The 19,596-nt window shown below is 41.3% G+C and overlaps 1 protein-coding gene across 1 annotated transcript; it reads right to left on the bottom strand.

Annotated features, from left to right (window-relative positions):
* Nucleotides 1-1,526: 1,526 nt before the first annotated feature.
* kcnh4a (potassium voltage-gated channel, subfamily H (eag-related), member 4a) lies at nt 1,527-16,991 on the bottom strand. The gene is made up of 16 exons (XM_073495010.1): nt 16,916-16,991; nt 11,589-11,822; nt 11,383-11,514; nt 11,117-11,241; nt 10,245-10,497; nt 8,346-8,503; nt 7,662-7,869; nt 7,085-7,279; nt 6,797-6,996; nt 5,073-5,322; nt 4,778-4,981; nt 4,574-4,608; nt 3,519-3,886; nt 3,346-3,425; nt 3,058-3,134; nt 1,527-2,522 (listed from the first exon to the last, which is right to left on the bottom strand). Exons 1-16 carry the CDS (start codon nt 16,989-16,991, stop codon nt 1,527-1,529), a joined length of 3,591 nt encoding a protein of 1,196 aa, XP_073351111.1.
* Between the last annotated feature and the right edge of the window lie 2,605 nt (nt 16,992-19,596).

Here is a 19,596-nt window from a genome sequence, read left to right on the forward strand (position 1 = left end):
AATACCTTTCAGTTGTTTTTTTTTTTTTACAACTGTGGGATTCAATTATGAACATACACTCCCAAAGAAAAGATGTCAGACTGAAGGAGGTCTCTATGAGTCATTTTAATGAATCCATTACAGAAAAAAAAGAAAACATTTCCAAAATGTAACAGCTAAGCAGACAGTCTAACCATGTTTTGAGTCTGAGAGACACGCTGGCAAAATGACACAATGAAGCATGCGGCCTAGAATAATGTAGATAATAGACTATTGTGTTTCTAATGAACATTATGATTCAGGGGATGTTATAATTTATCTTTTGTACAAAAATAAAGTTTGCTTCTTTCAACCAAGAAACATAACACTTCTTTTTGCTTGTGCGACCCTGTTTGTTGTTTGTGTTTAAAGTTACCATGCTAATACTACTGCGTACATCAGAATTACAGCTAACATCTAAGAGCTACAGGGTTACAAAGAGGAGGCCTGTGTGGAGAGTATAACCCTGTTGAGTACACATGCTTGTGTTGGTGAAGTCGTAGAGCACCGTCCTCAGTATCTTCCAAAGCTAAAGTAAAAACTTGCTCATGTTGTAAACAAAGTCAACCATAAGTGTATGACACGCACAGTGAAGGTTTTTATACTGTTTGAGAGTCTTATTATGTCCAAAAGTTTTGGAGTTCAGCTGTGAAGGAGGGATGTAAGAAGTACACAGGTGGTACACAGGCTTCTTACCACGCTGCCATCTCCATTATGTTAATATGTATACTCACTGCAACAGTTCTGGAGGTGCATTGTGAAAGAGTGCTGTATGAAGTATACTGAAGGACTATGAATGACTTCATGATTATTCTGTAAGTGTTTCCTCCACAAACGAAATGAAAAGAAAAAGCAAAACACTTTAAAACTCAAAATATTGTCAACGCACAGTGTGGCAATGCCTCGTCCTCCATCTGGTGAGTGCTCACATGTGTTTTTTTAATAGCTGCGATACAAATGTAAAAAAAAATAAAATTCAAATAAAACCCATCAATAACTGTACAGTTGTAGGTGAATAATCACGAGTATCCTATTCAAGTTTGCTCCTCTGAAAGAGTACGATGAGCCGTTTGCTGTTCCACCTGACTCTCACCACTGAGTGGCGCTGCATACCCGTAACTCATAACCTTGCATCTCAAGCCTGGTCATACTGAGCTGGTATAATCTCTGTGGTGACAGCAGAGAAAGCTTTTTGCAAGGAATCTCCCTTGTTGTGTTAAAGCTTTGTAGTCTATCTGATAACAAACAACTGTTTGTTTTTATAAATATCCAAATATTAAATGCTAAAGAGAGAGTGACTGGTGCTTGTCTTGGTGGATATTAATGCACTGGCCCTTTTACAATTTCTGCAGACCAGTAAGCAATCTACAAATTGAAGTTTTATTCAGTGGTGGTGATAGGGTTTCTGCAGAAGATTGCGCATTTTATTTGGTGGAAACTACACTGAAAGTCTTTAAAGGTACAAAGTCATCACTATCATAGAGTAACACAACAAGATACTGAGGTCATCAGTGCAGGATTTGTGTTTCCTCCATGTCCAAGAGAGGTGGCTGAACTTCTACAGTTAAAGTGCTGCTGCTCATACCAAGAAATTCAATATTGTCCGTCGTCTCATGATACAGTGAAGCTCTATGGTCTCTGTCCGTCACCTGCCCCAGCAGAGAACATGCAGGGTCCTGTGTGTGGTGGAGAGGGCTGGATCCTACAGGGTCATTCAGCCTGGGACCACTGATAGAGCCCTGCTGGCTCTGATTGTGCCCTGTGCAGACTGACATGTGGACTCCAGAAGAGTTGAGAGAGCTGAAGGTGGTGTGATACTGCGGTTGGCCAATGGGAGTGATGGAGGAGTGGATGGGTGTCTGGGAGCTGGTCTGATGTGTGGGATCTGAATTGGTTTGAACACTCAGGGATGGAAGGGAGTACCCAGAATTGACTGTGGAGCATAGAGAGTGAGAGTTGCTCATTGTGGGGATAGGTGCATTGTAAGCCACCTGTGGGGCCTGACAAATCACTGGGAAGCTGCTAAAGGCAGAACTGAGGGCCAGGAGGGACGGACCTCCTTGAGCATGCGGGTGGGTCATGTAGGGAGAGTTTGGAGTTGTTCTTGAGGTTTGGAAGGTGCCACAAGGGCTCTGCAACCTGTGGGGTGCGGCTCCTTCTCTGTCAGAGCAGCACAGGTGTAAGCAGGATGACATCGGGCTTGAAGAGCGCAGCAAGGTGGGACTTCTACCCTGGGAGGACATCCCACTGCAGCCCCACACATTTCTGGCAGGGTGGCTGATTGCTTCATGATGGAGGTGCAGCCCCGTGGCGATGTTTAAAGGGACGTGGGACTGCCAGTTGCTGGAAGCAGTCACACTAGGACTTGGAGCCATTGGTGTGGTATAGGTATATGAGGAGACAGGAGGCGTATAATGGAGCATGGCCATATGAGATGGCAGGAAATGCATTATGTTGTGAAGCTCCTTGGCCAGGTTGGATACTTCTTGGTGCAAGTTGTTCACCTGGAAGGAAAAATTTTGTTTTAATGATTTGTTATTTTTTAACAGACGGGATGGCTCCTGCCTCCACACAACCATCAACACACACACCCATGTACACCTCTCATACGACCTTGTTGCAGGACGCCTAATACCAAACATCTGTAGTAAATCTTAGTATTTTGTTACTGAGGTGGCTTTTTCCTGGGGTGAATAAAAAACAACTGAGCCTGTGGTCAAACGTGCCTCGCTGGTGGTGACCACACCATTGAACTACCACCATTGCTGATACAAATCTATCTGACATGACTCAGGCATAAATGTTGACAGGCAGGGTAATGTTTGTGAAATGCACCCTTACGTTGGGCTAATATAAGTACAGAACTCAACATAATATATAACAAAGGTAGTTTTCAGATATTTTAAAGCAGAAATCAAACACATTACATATTTAAAGACCACAGTAAAAATTGGAGTACTGGCATGTTCATGTTCACAAGTTCATTTAACCCTATTTCCCATTTTAATATCACTATGTTGGATCTAATATTGACCATACCTCTTTGTTCAGTTTGCTGATGTTCTGTCTCACTTCCTCCGTCTCCAGAAGCAGGTTAGCATTCACCTGGAACCGATCTGAAAAAGGATGAAAAATAAAGAAATACGGTTGAATATAGAGAAATAAATGTATAAAAGTGTCCCAAATCTGATATTCCTATGCTTTTTCGACCTTGCATGACTTAGAGTTCAGCACTTGTTCCTGAAAAGGGTTTTTAATCAAGATGTTTGCTGTCCCCAATCCAATGTAGTTCACAATCATCCATTGTACCGCTCAGAGGGACTTTACCTGTTACATTAGTCTTTGTCTCGCTCTGCTCTACATTAAATTGAAATGCATGACTGTTGTCCTCAATTCCATCCACGACCCTAGAAGAGACACAAATCAGTGTTACATAATTTTTAAATAGACGCAAACAGATTCTGCATCATATTTAGGGTAAAGCAGGATGAACAGCTTACCTGGGGCTGAGGTTCAGGGGACTGACACAAGGTAAGGATGGCATGAGTAATCTGGCAGGCCGATGATTGAAACCTGGGTCACTGGGGAGCCTGGGTAAAGGAGACAGACACTGCTCCTCATTGGCGAATGGATGAGGAGAGGGGCTGCATCCTTGACCGTCCTGAACAGGTGATCGACAGAGGTGGAGCGCGTTGATGTGGCGGAACTCCTCTCCTATCAGGGTGCTGAGGCACGGCTGACGAACAGGGCTGCCCACTCCATGTAACAGAGGCACTCTCCTCTGCTGAGAGTGTCTCGTGTCTTCTCCATTTTCTTCATCATCTGCCTCGATAATAAAGGGTAGTTTATGGTCTATAGAAGCATGAGCCTGAGGAGGTAATGGAAAAAGATGCTTTCTTTGATTTGGGGGAATACAGAAGCCCTGAGAGGCAAGGGTCAGGTGGAAAAAAAGTTTTGCCAGGATTATTTTTTGAAGGTTTTCTTTTCTACTGACTGTAAAGGTTTGGCAGGAGGCTTTTTAAAAAATATATATTCATTTTTATTTGGTCAAGATCAGTTTTCTAAAAAATATATTTTGTAATACTCCATGCACACTAAACACAAGACATGTCAGTAATGTAACATGGCTTGATAACACACAATATACAGTAGGTACCTTGTTTTTAGTGTGCATGGAAAAAATTTAAACTCCTGGAAAAAAAGATAAATGCCTTTTAGTCTTATTTAGAACAAGGGGTCAAAGTGCACTTCAGCCTCCTGTGGCCAAAATGTTATTACAAACACACTCCAAAACTTTTACAGATTAAAAAATACACTTAAAAAAAATGGAAACTGATTTTTTTTCCCGCCCTCATTTGCATCTCTGGCTTCCTTAAAGAAATAAGTATAAATTGCTTGGACAAACATAAACCTGAATTAACGAATGCGGGGAAGCCTATCCATATGAATACTGGCACATTTACAAAACCAGTTTCAGAAAAGCGACTAATTCCCTATGATGTAAATACAGATTGTGCTGAAAGTGATATGTAATCACCTCAGGGAACACACATACCTGAGACAGCCTGGAGGACCATGGGAACTTCTTTACTCCCTGGAGATATTGAAGCCGAAATTAACAAGAGATTACACATATTCTATATTTGGTGGCGAAGTAAAGGTATGTTGCTGCTAATGAGCAGGATAATTTAATTTCTGTGTGTCTCTGCAGTGTTTCACACCGCCAAATGTAAGAGCAAATGTCTTACATCAGCTTCACTGCCCTCTCTCAAGTTATAGGTGAGGTTGTGATGGATGTCGGAGCTGAACCGGCTGCCGTACTCTGGGTACAGCTCGAGGACCTCCCTCAAGGCCCTCACACTGATGTACTGCAAGTCACAGTAGGTCAGCGCCTTCACATCTGCATTTGTCTTGATCACCTGGCCATGATCCGGGAGGTCAGCTCCAATAAGATCACCTTTGCCTGTGCGGGGTTTCAATTAAAACAGAGGAGTTACAACAAGGTGTGCAACAGCTGACAGTAAGGAAATGTTTCCTATTCGTAGCACACTGACCAAGGATGGCCTGGACCATGCCATCTTTAAGAACCTCCAGGGAACCCGAGCAGACAAAATAGTTTGCTTGTAGAGCATCTCCATGACGTATAAGGTATTCCCCTGGCGCACAGAAGGATGTCTTGATGTGCAGGGAGAGGGAGCGCAGACACCCTCTGCTGGCTCGCTCAAACACTGGCAGCTGCAGGATGTCTTTGTTAAGGTGCATGGCGATGTCAGCCCGCAGTTCATCTGGGAAGTCATGCAGCAGCTAAGAAAGAGGTCAAGAAAAAAATAAGTCTTCACCACTGAAATACATTTGACAGAGAAATGAATCTGCCCTCACCTCTCTGAGTCATATCATTGTCTCTTTTTACTGATTTAGAGCAGCAGTTTTAAAACGTTGCACTGTTAGGGAATACTTTTAGTTTAACGAAATGTGAAAGTGTCACTTATTGAATAAAACACACTGCCCGCATTGAAAAAGCAGCATGTCAGTGGGGACAACAGCAACAGCTTGAGTCATCTGCCTGGATCTGGTCAGTACTGCTACATGTATGCTCTCAGAAGCATTTTAATAGCATGTATAGCCTATACACAATACAATAGTACAATACAATACAATCAATGCAGTCCCCTGTTTTAGTAGGAGGAAAATACTGCAACATCTGTTCTGTCAAACTGATGTATGACAGATTGTTAAAAAACATGGCTGAGAGACATCTGTTGAAAACATGGTGCAGGAATTTAAGCTACTTTTCAGCTCATAGTGTTGGTTGTTCAGTTCACACACGTTTTAAGCCAAACCGTGTTTCCCTAAAGCTAACCAATTGCAACTGTACAACAAAGGTCCGGTATGCTTGTAGCTGGTACGTTGTGACGGTCATGCTGTTTTTGGAACATTGATAGAGTATATGTCGTTTTGGGAGTTCGCCTATTCAGTCGTTTAGCTTATGAGGATGTGTTGAAGTTTCAGATATTGTAGTTAGGAGGGATGTAAATACATCAGGTGCCCGGAAACAAAACAGTGTGATACTCATGTTTCCCTAATTTAGGAAAGAAAAAAATCACTTGGCGCTCCTTTAAAGTACTTAAAGACAGAACATTTTAAATCTCAAGACTTCTCCTCGGAAGTAGACATTTTTCCTTGAGTTACTGCCACTTTTACAGCCCAAAGGATCATTTTAATACTTTAATACCCACGGCTGCTAAATACAAGACCAGAACAAAGTAGAGATTGCGGTTTTACAGGTCGATGCACTCACATGATGTGCCAAGCTGCTCAGTAAAAACAGACACGAGGTGTTAAAGCCACCACGCTCTCAGAAACCAGCAGCTATGTCTGTTACCTTCAACAGTGAATTAATTATCTACAGATGGTGGTGGTGAGGGTGTTAATGAGCATTCTCTCTATTTCAACTCCTACTCTTGTAATTACAGGGAACTTCTCCTAGATCGGTCCTGGCATTGTTACTGAAGTTCTATTTGCAACAATGTGACGTCTACTTAAGGAAATAGAATAAGACTCCAGAGAGTTTGAGGTGACCCACATTTTAAGGATGACATTTATGAATGTAGAATCTAGCACCCACACAGTCTGTACTTTTCTGCACAAAAAAAAGATATTTCTGCAGCCCACGCACTGGACAAATCACGTACTGTAAAGTCACTTATTGAAAAGAGATTCACCTTACAGAAAAACTTTTTATAGGAGAACACTTCAAAATCTGTGATTCCTCACCCACCTCGTTGGCGTTGATGCCGTTGTTGACTGACCAAGTGGCCTGAAAGTACTCCAGCATCCTCTGCTTCAGCTGCTGAGGTAGCCGATGCACACGGATGAAATCCTTGAGATCCTTCATCCGGGTGTGGTAGAGGGAGCGGCGCGAGTACATGCGCTGGATGATGGCTGTCACGTTACCAAAGACCACTGCGTGCATCAGGGCTGGAGGTAGGAGAGCGAGTAAGATTATGATATCCTCAGATCATTTATCAAAATTCTGGGAGTTTTCTGTGAACCATAATAAACTCACCACCCATGAGCATAATGCAGATGGAGAAGATTTTCTCAGCATCTGTGTTGGCACACACATTGCCAAAACCAACACTGGTGAGACTGCTGAGGGTGAAGTAGAGGGACGCAATGTAGGCGCTGGGCATGGAGGGCCCACCCATGGTGCTGTTGATGTACGGGGTCTCCAGACGCTTTCCCAACTCCTGAAGCCAGCCTGGGAAACGAGGTTAGATGATGGTTGTATAAGAGTGATGTGGGTGTCTAAGGTGACTAATCATTGATTTTATTTTTTCTTTGTGTCCGCCTCAATGGACGACCCTTTCTCCTTTGGCAAGTGATATAATGGGTAATGGGTGATATAATGTAGACTGATATAATTCATTACTGGTGATATAATGGAATTACGCTGTGAACTAGACTTCCTCTGTGCTGAGAGGAGACGAGCTAGAGGTTGAAAGGATGCTGAAGCATTCAGGCATTCAAGCATGACCCACAGTCCTGGCCCTTTGGGATTGCCGTGAGAGACTATAAAAAATGTCACAGGACAGCTTAATGAGTGAGGATGAACATTATACTCTTGATTCAGCGGTGCTCACCTATGTCCCAGGTTACGGGGTCACTGCTTTCTATCTCCTTGCGTCCGATGACGTACCAGACACAAGCCATCCAGTGAGCCAGCAGAGCAAACACAGACATGAGCAGGGTTAGGACCACAGCGCTGTACTGGGAGTAGCGGTCCAGTTTCTGTAACAGGCGCAGCAGACGTAGAAGTCGAACCGTCTTCAACAGGTGCACCAGCGAGGTCTAGAAAAGATCAGCGGAACATTCAAACTTGTGGGTTTGGTGTTATATAATATTATATTTAGATGGATTTATCTGTAAAACCTGTGGCCCTCTTTTTGTCTTTTAACTTTGATTAAATTGTCTCTATTGAGAAGCACTTGTTCTGAATTTAGAAGTCAGAAAAGTTTTTAACGAGCGTTAGATTCAACAAAACCAAGGCCGGAGTTAGAGAGATGTCTTTGTGAGTCAGCTGAGGCCTGTGGCAAAGTAAGTCTAATCCATGAGAAGTACTAGTGTTCATCTGGAGGATAAAACTGAAGCGAACAGGCAAACAAGGATGCTCAGTGAAGTGGTTGAATGTGGAGGGATAATCATCTCCAGTCTGATGCTCTGAGGGCATAACACGACTAAAACATTGGCTGGTCTTAAAGTTGGCCAGGAGGAAAGTAAAAGACCTTGAGTGCTTATAGTGAACTCCAAGTAAACAGTAATCTTACCACTGTGATGTTGAAAGCGTAGAGAAGGTCAAACGGCAAAGCTGCGATCAGATCCACAAAGAACCAGGTGGTGCAGTAATGGAGGTAAATGGATCGGGCGTCGTACACCACCTGACCTGACTGACTGACGTAGGTGGTGCGGAAATTCAGGATGATGTCTGAAAAGGAGCAGGAGCAACGGAAATTCATCACAAAACAGAAATAATACATAAAAAGAAAAAAAAATTGCATGATTGCATGAAACGCCTAAACTGGGGAGTTTACTCAGACTAATTATAATAACTTATACAGAAATTAATTATCTTCACAATTATAAAATAGGTGATTAATTTGCAGCTCAACTGGGAAAAGAGTAATACATAAGTAAGAAGTATAAATTGTAATACACTTCATATAGTTTCCTGATTTTACAATAATAGCTGCAGTAGCTATTAAAGGTGTAATATCTAAGAACTGGCTACTTGTCAAATTCATATTCAAAACAAATTAGGGGGAAGCATATCACCAGAGTAACCGCTAACTGCTGCCTTATCTAGTTAGCTCAGTTAGCCGTGTAGCTAGTGATTCAGACCAGGAGCTTGGGGATCAGGGGGGTTTAAGTGTTTCCAACACTAGCACAAGATCTTTGGACTGCGACGGGTTGGGGCTAGCTGGTTAGCGTACTAACTTCAGTAGATATCTCTCCAACACATCATCATAATGTCAAAACTGCTATTTATTCACATTCTGTTTATGATTTTTAGTTAGTTTTCATCTAAAATCCCTACATATTGCACCTTTAAGGAAGTGAATATTGAAAAACATACATTTTAAAAATCCTCCTATTGATATTGGAGGCCAAATAAAAGTATCTGAAAGTAATTTTTAATATTGTAAGACTTTTATTTTGAGAAAAACTCTTTCTAGCACTTCATTGAGCATTAGAAACACACTAAATGGCAGCCAGGAATAACGACGTTAGCAATTTATCCAACATATTCCTGAATTCATTTAATATTTCCCTGGCATTGCATGTAACCTTCACTTGCAAAGACATTGAGATTGAATGGAGCGTGTACGTGAACTGAAATGAAACTGGTTCAGGAACAAGCATCCATCATTAAGCCTCCACTCTTCATTGAAACTTGCCCTAAAAATAATTTACTTTCACACAAAGGCAGTCTGTGAAACCAGGTGAGTTAATTTTGAGCACGAGTGTCACTGTCTGTCCCCAGACAAACGTGTTGAGTGTGAGGAAGTCAGCCTCATGACAGATGTGCTATCACACTTCCTTCGGAGGGAAAGTGGGACAAAGTGAGAGAAATCTAATTATGATCGGTAACCTGGGGCAACAGAGACACGCTGCGTGGGCGAGGAAAGGTGGGAGGTGTGGTTATGTTTAAGCCATCGCCAGGGAAACAGCTGCAGCTGCACTTGGAAAAACTATATTTGTTCTTAATTTAAAGTGAACATTGTTGTCTCTTCATAACGCCACTCAAGATGCTTCACCATAAAGGTCAGGTCTGCTGGTGTGCAGCCTGCAATCATTGTAGGAGATGTTACTTTAAAATTATATGGGAACAAACTACTAATTATCTGACTGACAGAAGAATACAATTGCCTACTATCTAGAGGCGGCCTTTTGTTAACTGAAGTTGTTTACAAGTTGGTGTTCAAATTCCTTTTTTATCATTGAAAATAATGTTGTTGTTTTTTGCAACGTCAAAAAGTGCATAATGACACAACTACAAACATTTTATGATAACATGTATTAAAAGGGCAGCACCCCAAAAATCAAAAATGCATATTTTTTCTCTTAGCTGTAGCTGTAGCGCTTGGCTTGCGGGGCTCGAAGCGCCGAAATATATTTTTTGATTTTGGGTTGAACTGTCCCTTTAATCAAATACAAATACATCATACCAAGAATGAAGAGCATCTCCACTGCTATGTCACTGCCTATAGTGCTGCGACTGACAAATGAGTGATGGTCGCTGCCCTCGTCAGGACTGACAAAGCAGATGTCGTAGGGCACGGCGACAGCGACATAAAAGGTCGCCAGCAGAATAAGCCAGTCCCAGAGGGCCTTGGAGATGCTGTAGTGAAGCAGGATGAAACGTGACTTCTTCACGGCCGCAACCTTGTACTCAGGTAGAGACGGTTTCTGGAACACACTCTGAAAAGGCAGCACACATAAAAGTCACATAAAGGATCCTGAGAGCAACGTGAGAAATTGAGGAGAGAGGACACTAATATTATAAATGTACTATTTTGAAGCTGGGCCTGAACCTTGAACGCTGAAATAATGAAAAAGGACAAAGAATGTGATTTTCTTCAGTGCCTACTGAGGTGGCGCTCACATGCAGTTATTAGCTCAGCACGAGAGAATGGTTAGCCAGGAAGCCTGATTATAATCATCCACTGCCATCATCGTAAACATGAGATTTACCACACATTTTGAATAGACTTGAATTAATTTATACATATTTATATATATAATTTATTTAGCAGTGGTTTGAAGATTTGTGTTGAAGTGCATTTTCTGATTTTCCTGAGAGGTATTCGTGCAATACAACTTTACTGCATGTCTCTTCACAGTAACTTTAAGATATTAGACAGAAAAACTAAAATGTGAGATTTACACCAAGTACAACAATCTGGTAAGTTCAGAAAATGACATCAGTTAACTGCAATGCAACCTTTAAAACCAGGAAAAGAAAAACACTTATGGCATATCACAATGTCTTTCATTACTGTAGTCTTAATTATGTTTAATTCAGGGGTTTTACACTCACATCGGCCAGTTTTCTCTTGCCCCTCTTGGAGAACAGGTTGGTCATTTGTTGCAGAATAGTCCTCCCCCTCGCTCGAGCTTGGGAAAAGTGCGATCGATGGCTTTTCCTGCTCTGATGAGCAGTTTCTGACATACCTGTGAGCAAAATAATAACACTCACAGAGTAAAAGGCAGATCCTGTCTTAGCCTCCAGTCTTTGCAAACGAATGTGCAGCACGACATTTTGAAGATGAAATTGAAGTAGGACAAATAACAGCCAGGCCTCACCGTCTCCTTGGCTGTAGTGATGGCTCTTCCCGTATGATTCACTGATGTCTTTGAAGGATAAGAGGAACAGCACCACCTCACCTTTCTCATTTTTAATTGGCACAATATCCAGGAGGCACCAAAATGGATTTCCTGCAGATATTGGAAAAAGTATTACACTTACATCTGCTTCAAGATCTGCTTGATCACATGAACACAATCCTTACCATTTTTCCTATAGAAGCAGACCTCTCCCTGGTACTCCTGCTGGCCCTCCAGAGCTTTGTCCACCTGTTGGATTACACTCTCACTGGTTTCGGCTCCATGGAGGAAGCCGCAGGTACACGTTTTCTGCATCACCTCATTCCGAACGAAGCCGGTCAGCTCACAAAACCCGTCGGAGCAGTACACGATGGGGTGGCCATAACGACCCTGAGCATTTCCCAGGAGGAAGTTACTGTCTGCGAGGGAAATAAAAAAGGTAGGAGGTAAAGCTACCGTGTGACCTGGAGAAATAATGGAACAACAGGGAATATTTTGTGGTTTTCAAACTGCACAGAAAGCAGCTCTGAGAGTGTAACGTTCAGACGAAGCGACCAGGTTCTTTGGTTGACTTTTCTCTTTCCTTACCTCTCCAGATTTGATTCATTTGTTGAGGCACCAAGAGAGATAAACAACTGTTTTTTTTCTTTATCTGAGACATTCTATTTGCTCTCAGCTCAGAGCCCTGAAATAGTCTAGTCTACATCAGAGAGGGCTTTGAAGTAAGCTGCTGGTGTGTATGAAGTCTGAAGGATATATGCAGGGTCCCAGCTGGCTCCATGGGAGACCAGCGAGGCTTTAGCCCTTAATTAGCATGTGGAGCGTGGTCGCATCCTGCCACTGGTTGTGCAATTGATTTAGTATTTACACGGCCAGACACACACACACACACACACACACACACACACACACACACACACACACACACACACACACACACACACACACACACACACACACACACACAAACACACATATTCAAATGTTGATTCATATCACTTTTGGGGACTTTATATAGATTTATGTTCATTCCCTGGAGACTTGCCCATAACCATTTCCTTAACCTTAACCACTGACCCACAAATCAGCTTTTTCAAACTTTGTTTTCCTAATAATGATCAATAATTAACTTTGGATCTTGAGGAACAGCATTACACTAGATTGCGCCTCCGGCCGCACTCATGTCAGCTAGCTAGTTTGACTTATGTTGCCTCTTGCTGATAAATCAACATTTGCTTATATTTAAGTGAAAAGCTGTTATTTATACCGCAGAGTAGTTCCTTATTTCTGCAGTAGGTTACACACAATAAACCACATGAACCTTCTAACAAAGCTTAGAAGCATATTTTAACCAAAACTTTAACATTCAGATATTACATAACAGTACATGCTCCCACAAGGCAAGAGACAGAATGCGTCTGTGTGTCAGGGATGCTTTAATGCCAGAGAAATAATGGAGGACATGAAGAGCTTTGTAAAATCACTTAAAACAGAGAAGAAATAAAAAACCTTGTTTGAAAAAAAAAATCTCCATTAACATTGTTACTAACTGCTGGAAGGTCATTTCAGGGCATTAAGTGTGGGCGGTGAAGCAGAAGAAAATAATCATGAATCTGTATTTCGACAAAGCACTGAAGTTCAGCTGCAAGATGCTGTTTGTCTCTTTAGTTATCAGACAGTAAAATGGGCTGAGTTAATCCATTTTTCACAAGATGCAGAATGATTTGTATAAAATAAATGATACGGGGTCATGCACTGGGGTTTATCGTAAAGATATGGCCATCACTCAGTGACTAAAGCATGTCTGCTTTCATTAGTCTGCACACAGCCCTATATCCCTTCAATATTTAGACAGAGTCAACTGAATGGTGTCTTCTTTCATTTCATTCAGTTGCTCTCTGGATGCAGGTGGATTAAATTTCAAATAACCATCTTTGTTTGACTATGCGGCAAGAACACTACAGTATAGTGATGACATAGCTGCAAAGACAACACCGAGCACCTGCACTGAGCCAGTTTTAATGAGACTGATTATTTGTTTCCTCCCTTAAACCTCAGAGCGTTAAACACACACTGATAATGCCACTTTATTCAGATGCATGCGGTTATAGATTTACCTGATGATCCTTATTTGTGATGTTTATACAAAGAAATATTCACAGCATTGAGGGGCCGTCGACAAGTGTTTGTTCCAGATGAAAAGACATGTGTTTAGTGATGTGTGATTATTTTCTGTCTGATAAGTGTGCACTAAATCTCGCAAGAACCTAAATTATTATCTACTGTATCTATGCTTGTGTTGCCATAGCAATCTGTGTAGGAAAAAATAAAACATATGGCAACCCTGCAATTTGCATCGAGGGGGGTTACCAAGACACTGTGCCCTCTGGATCTCAGATGTAGCCAATAAAATGTGTGCAGTATTATCCTCATTCTGATTCATATTTGATTCTGCATTTAGCAGACCTGAATGACTCTGATTGCTAACGTGCTAACAACCTGAATGACGACGATGAAGATGAAATGACTAAAACTGAGGTGCAGATTTTCTTCAATTACCTGATCACCTGCACACACCAATTATCAATATTGTGCAAATTAGTCAGATTCTTGTCTCTCAGCTGTCGCCTGCAGGAGCAGAGGCATATCTTGGTGGGATCCGTTACCGCCAGTTGTCAGGTCCTGTCTCTAAAATAAAGTCTTTCCACCACATCTCTCCTCTCCCTCAGCCTGTTTCTATGGCTTCATATTATTCAGAAGAACTGACAGCCATCGCAGCCTGCTGGCCAAAGAACTGTGCATCAGTGATTTCTTGTCAATAAATGCTCATATCCAAGCGTAGATAGAAAATCAGTGCATGTTGTGATTGATTATATAACAAAAGAACTGTAATTTCTTAGTCAAGTGAATCATTTTTATCATTGTTACATTTCCAATTCTACTGGGCGTTCTCCTTATGTTTCCTTTCACTTAAACTGCAGTCACTCAAGCGCAGTGATTCTCATCACTAATTATCCATGACAGCACTTATGAAGAGGAGAGATTCCAACACCTTCCTATGCAATTAGCAGAAGAGACTGTCGACAAGGAGGGAAAAAAAGCTACAGCCCTCTGTTACTGGTACTGTACTGACTGTGTAAGACCTCTGATGATATTTGAATGGCTTTTGACTTAATGCATAATTCATTTTAATTAATTCCCCTGCTCACATGGGGTCACACTGCATTCCTCTGAACCCTGTTTCACTTCACAATTGCACCACACATTTGTATTACAGTGTTTTCTTCTGCATTGAGACATGAATTGAAATAGACTTTCGGGCTCTGCAGTTATCAGCTGCTCCTCCTCACAAAGATGTCCTCACACAGAAAAGGTTTTCAATTCAAACTGAGTGAGATTCAAGGCAGTTCTTTGATTGAATAGTGCTCGGCTCTGCAGCCATCTCTTTGTCAGTTGGCCCCTTCACCTCCCACTCAGCTGCTTGGTCAATCCGCACACAGTGGCAGCTAAGATTGAGAAACTGCCTGTGTGTGCGTGCATACGATGTGTGTGTGTGTCACACGGAAGGAACGGACGATCTGTTTGTCAGACGGAGAGAGTGTCATCACACTGAATTTGTTAAGTTATTACATGCAAGGTCTGACCCGTAAATACACTCTCACACCTTCCATCGTGTTCTGGGAAGAGCTGTCCAGTGTCTGCTGAAGACTTTCTACTCGCTACTGATTCTGAGGCATAATGAGCACTAACTAACTTGGGCTGGTAGAACAAAGCTTAAACCAGCAGTCATGAACAGTCCTCCCTGTTAGGCTCAATTTTACTACCCCAATAGCACAGACTAGCATAGTTCCTGTGTGTGAGGTCTCTGAGTGCGTATCCAAGTGCATCTGCTACATCAAATGCAGCAAGCTTTGCACACTTTGGAGACTCCAAACAGGGAAATAATGTGATGTTGTACATAATAATGTTACTGTCTGGAAGGTTCAGATTGGCAACACATGAGAAGAATTTGCATTTGATGCATTTGATCCCCATTTGTGATGATATTGAAAGTCCTGCTGTGCTTTTTTCTCTATACAAAATCTGACATACTATTATTTTTAGTGCAATATCTGTGAAGTGTACTTATCTTTCTTATTAATATTTTCACCCCATTTTTCTATTATTCTATTTTATCTTGTTTTTTCATTTATTATCTCTCATTAAATCACTGTTTTATTCCATCTGCTTATGACTCTTGAGCTGCTGTAACAGGCAAATTCCCCCGGTGAGGGATCAATAAAGTCTTATCTTATCCTATCTTGTCTTGTCAGTTCTCAGCAATCAGCTACCTTACAAATTGGACCTTTACATTTCTTGTGGTTGCAGTGTTTAATTAGTTTTTTAGTCATAGTATTTAGTACAATTCTGTCATTTTTCTTTCTGGAATCACATACTTCATAAATGAGTGACACTACGCTGAAAGAGATCTGATGCTGATTGGGACATCTATTTTCAGCAGCAACAGTGCAAGCCAATTTTCAACGAAATATTAACACCTCCATTGCTTCGTTTGGACCTTGCATTTTGTTGCACCTCTCCTGCGACCATAACACCTTAGCACAAAAACACCAAAAGGATGTACAAAGCAAAAATCGATATCAGATATATACCAGCACATTTTGCGATAGTCCACAAAAATAGAACCATAAAAAGTTTAATATATAAGAAAAATACGTGAGAAACATTGTAAACCTGCTGAAAACATACTCAGGTAAGTGTGTGGATACATTTTCATTCCTTTTTTTCAATTTGAAATGACAGAAAAAGACAAAAAACAGTAAGCTCTACAGCTTTTCATATTGCTGTTGAAGAATACTATTGACATTTCTTTGTTGGCTCGTTTTATAGAAAGACCTTGAATGAAGAAAAAACCCCACACAGATCTCAACAGTGGAACATCCTAATAAGCAGCACTATAGCTCAACAAGTGTCTCTTCAGTTCCACTGTATCATCCTAGACAGAACTGTCCGTCTCAATTTCTAGTTCTGGTTCACTGTCATATAATAATCTTATAACTGGATCTCACTACTGATGGACACACTTGTTGACAGCAGTGTTTTTTAGTGCCAGTCACAATCCTAAAGTGGGTTACATAAATGCCAAAGGCTAAAATCCTAAAAGCTGCAGTAGGCTTGGCTGGTGGAGCTGCAGCTTCACAACTGAGATTCATTTATTGGCTGGACTCTTGATTTTAATTGAATTATGTGAATCTCTGAAGGAGAAGTATGAAACACAATGACTGCACTATTTTCACGATACAGTACGCCAAAAGAACAAAATGTGTGCACAACCAAAAAGGATTTACTGAATGTTTTTCTTCCCAAAAACTACATTTAAATTGTAGTCTAAGAATACTGCCAAGTGACATGTGCAGTGTAATAATTATTTTCTTTGACAATTCTTAAAAGCACTCCAAGAAACAACTGTAGAGTGAAATGAATGAAAATCTCCTCTCCATAATATACTTACGAGTGCCATCAAAGTGGTTTGCGATGGTCTCCAAGAAGGTGTTCTGTGGGGCGAGGAGGCCCTTCATCACAGGCATCTTGTACCGGATTAAGAGAAGGCTGCAGACTCTCAGACAACAGTTTCCATCAGTTGACTCCCCAAAGAGGATCAGAAAGAAAACCACGGCCCCTCTCCTCGTGCTGTAACTCCACAATATTCTACAGAAGTCCTGGTTGTTTCTGCTCTATGTTGTCGAAAGGAAACCACCTACTTGCGCCCTACAGAAATCTACAGCAGAGAGCTCGGAGGTGTTGCAGCGCTCTAAAGCTTCTCCCTCAGTGTTAAGATTTCAGCTTCAGTTGCGCATCCCTGTGCTCTCAGCACTGCTCCAGTATCACAGTGAAGCCTCAGCTTCCCTTCAGTCGGTCTGACTCCCCTCACCATGGTTAGTGCCATATCAGAGTCCCCTGCCTCTCTCTCTCCCTCCCTCCCTCTATCTCTCGCAGAAGAGCCTGAACCATCCCGCTTTCCTGCACATTGTGTATTTGTTAGTTATCTCTCTTACCTTCTCTCTCTTTCTCATACAAAACCTGCATCCTCCTACTTCTCGCTCCCTAGAGAAGTTATTAGGCATCTCTTTCTTTCTCCATCTGCTCTCCCTTTCTCTTTCTCTCCACCTCTCCATCATTTCCAAACCTGGAGAGGATGACATACTGCTCTGTTCTGTTGCTCAAATTGTAGACCATTAAACTGTTGTATACAAAGAGCTCATCCTGTACACTGTAAGTACTGAGAAACACAAAAAGAGAGCCTTGTCATGTGTCGCCTGCTGTTGTTTTTCTTTTTGTTAGACTTTTATGTAAAGATGAATCATGCTCCTTTATGGACATATGGAGGTCAGAGGTCAGGTTTAAAAAAGAGCAGAACAGGATGATGATTCACGGTCTGTCTCAAGGACACAAAAGTTCCTCGGCTGCTAAGCTTGATGTCGTCAGCAGCTTGAAGGATGTATCTGCTGGCTGTCTGTATCCCCATATGTATTTCACATTTCCTTTGCTACCTATACTGTGCATAAATAAACACCCACACACACACACACAGACAGCTGCGGTGTAAGCTTACATGTATACACACAAAGATACTGATGGCATTTCTAAACAAAAACACACGTCTTTGTATAGCATCCTTGATAACTTTCGCTTTCCTCGAGGTTCCATACGGACGAGTGAAGCTGCTGTGCACAATCACACACCCACTGAGACCTGACATTTCATTAATGCAAAGCTCATTATAATCACATCCATGAAGAACCTATTAAAACCAATGATAGCTTTCATATCATAAGTTATTTTAGTTTGGACTGTTTGCAAAAAGATGTTTCAGTTATATACCGATACACACAAGAGTCATTTCGGTAGATGTAATGCACTTTTAAAGCCAACATGAGAATTAATCTAATTATTATGGTAAAATAACCACAATAAAACATTTTGCTGAGCACTCCGCAGTGTATCAAATGAGCTTCAGATGCCTCAAAACTGAGAACGCAGGCAGACAGCTGTGGAAAACAATCTGGCTCCCCTTAATTTGTATTCACAGCAGTTACAATCTGGACTGTGTAAGATAAAATGATTTCTGTTCTCACAGGAACAACAAAACAATAAAATGTCCTCAAGAATAAAAAAACAAAGATTTGTCAATGTGAGTATCATGTAGCCTATACTGTATGCGTTAGTATAGCTTACTGTTGGCCCAAGAGGCCCAGGCAGTGACAGTAAGCACTGAAGTTGTTGATTATTTTAGAACGTGAACAGAAAACCCAAAAGTATCATTCAGCATCATAAAGCATCTTCTCGGCAAAAAAAAGACTTCACACAGCAAAGGCCAGTGTTACGCAACAAGGAGTGGGACTTTGGGTCAAGTCAGTTAACAAATGGTAGAAAAGAAATCTGATAACATCCGATATTTATCATTTTCTAGTAAAAAAAGAAACATTTCTGGAGCTTCACTGCAAAACAGTGCTGCAGCATTCTCCTAAACAGATGAAGTAGATGGGGACTCGTTTTAAAATGTAAAGAAACAACTGGAAAAAAGAGACACAAAACACAAAATGGCCCCGAGCAGCTCCTCTGGCGTAATCCAAATGTGTCTCTGTGTGCTGTGCTACAGATTAGCCCCCAAAGGTGAGAAAAACAGAAACAGAAATTGTAGTAGAACAATTGAATATAGATAGGTTATCATCTTGATCCTCCACATCACTACCTGCCTCACTTTTTAATCATATCAGCACCATCTTGTGGTCTTCTTCACTCCCACACTTTCAAGTGTGAGTTGAGATGCTGGGCTTTGATTCAATGTAACTGCACCAGTTTATTGGGGAGTGGAGGGGGGTCAGATCTTTTATTTACTTTAAATTCTCTCTTTTACTTCGAAAAAAAAAAAGTGCTACACCTTTATAGCCCAATACCCCAACTCAAAGAAATGCAAGCCCAAAGATATGTTGTCAGCTTTACATTTTTTATTACACCACAATGTCTTCTCCATATATGTACAATATTTCACATCTTCATAATGTTATCTGCAAATGCACCACATTCAAAAAGGCACTATTACAGGAAAATCACAAAATTGTTTCTACATGAAATAAATTTACATTTTATAAATTAACTAAATAAGTCCCATACTCTTTCTCAATGAAGTAT

Source organism: Pagrus major, chromosome 23 (genome assembly GCF_040436345.1).
Source record: "Pagrus major chromosome 23, Pma_NU_1.0".
NCBI lineage: Eukaryota > Metazoa > Chordata > Actinopteri > Spariformes > Sparidae > Pagrus > Pagrus major.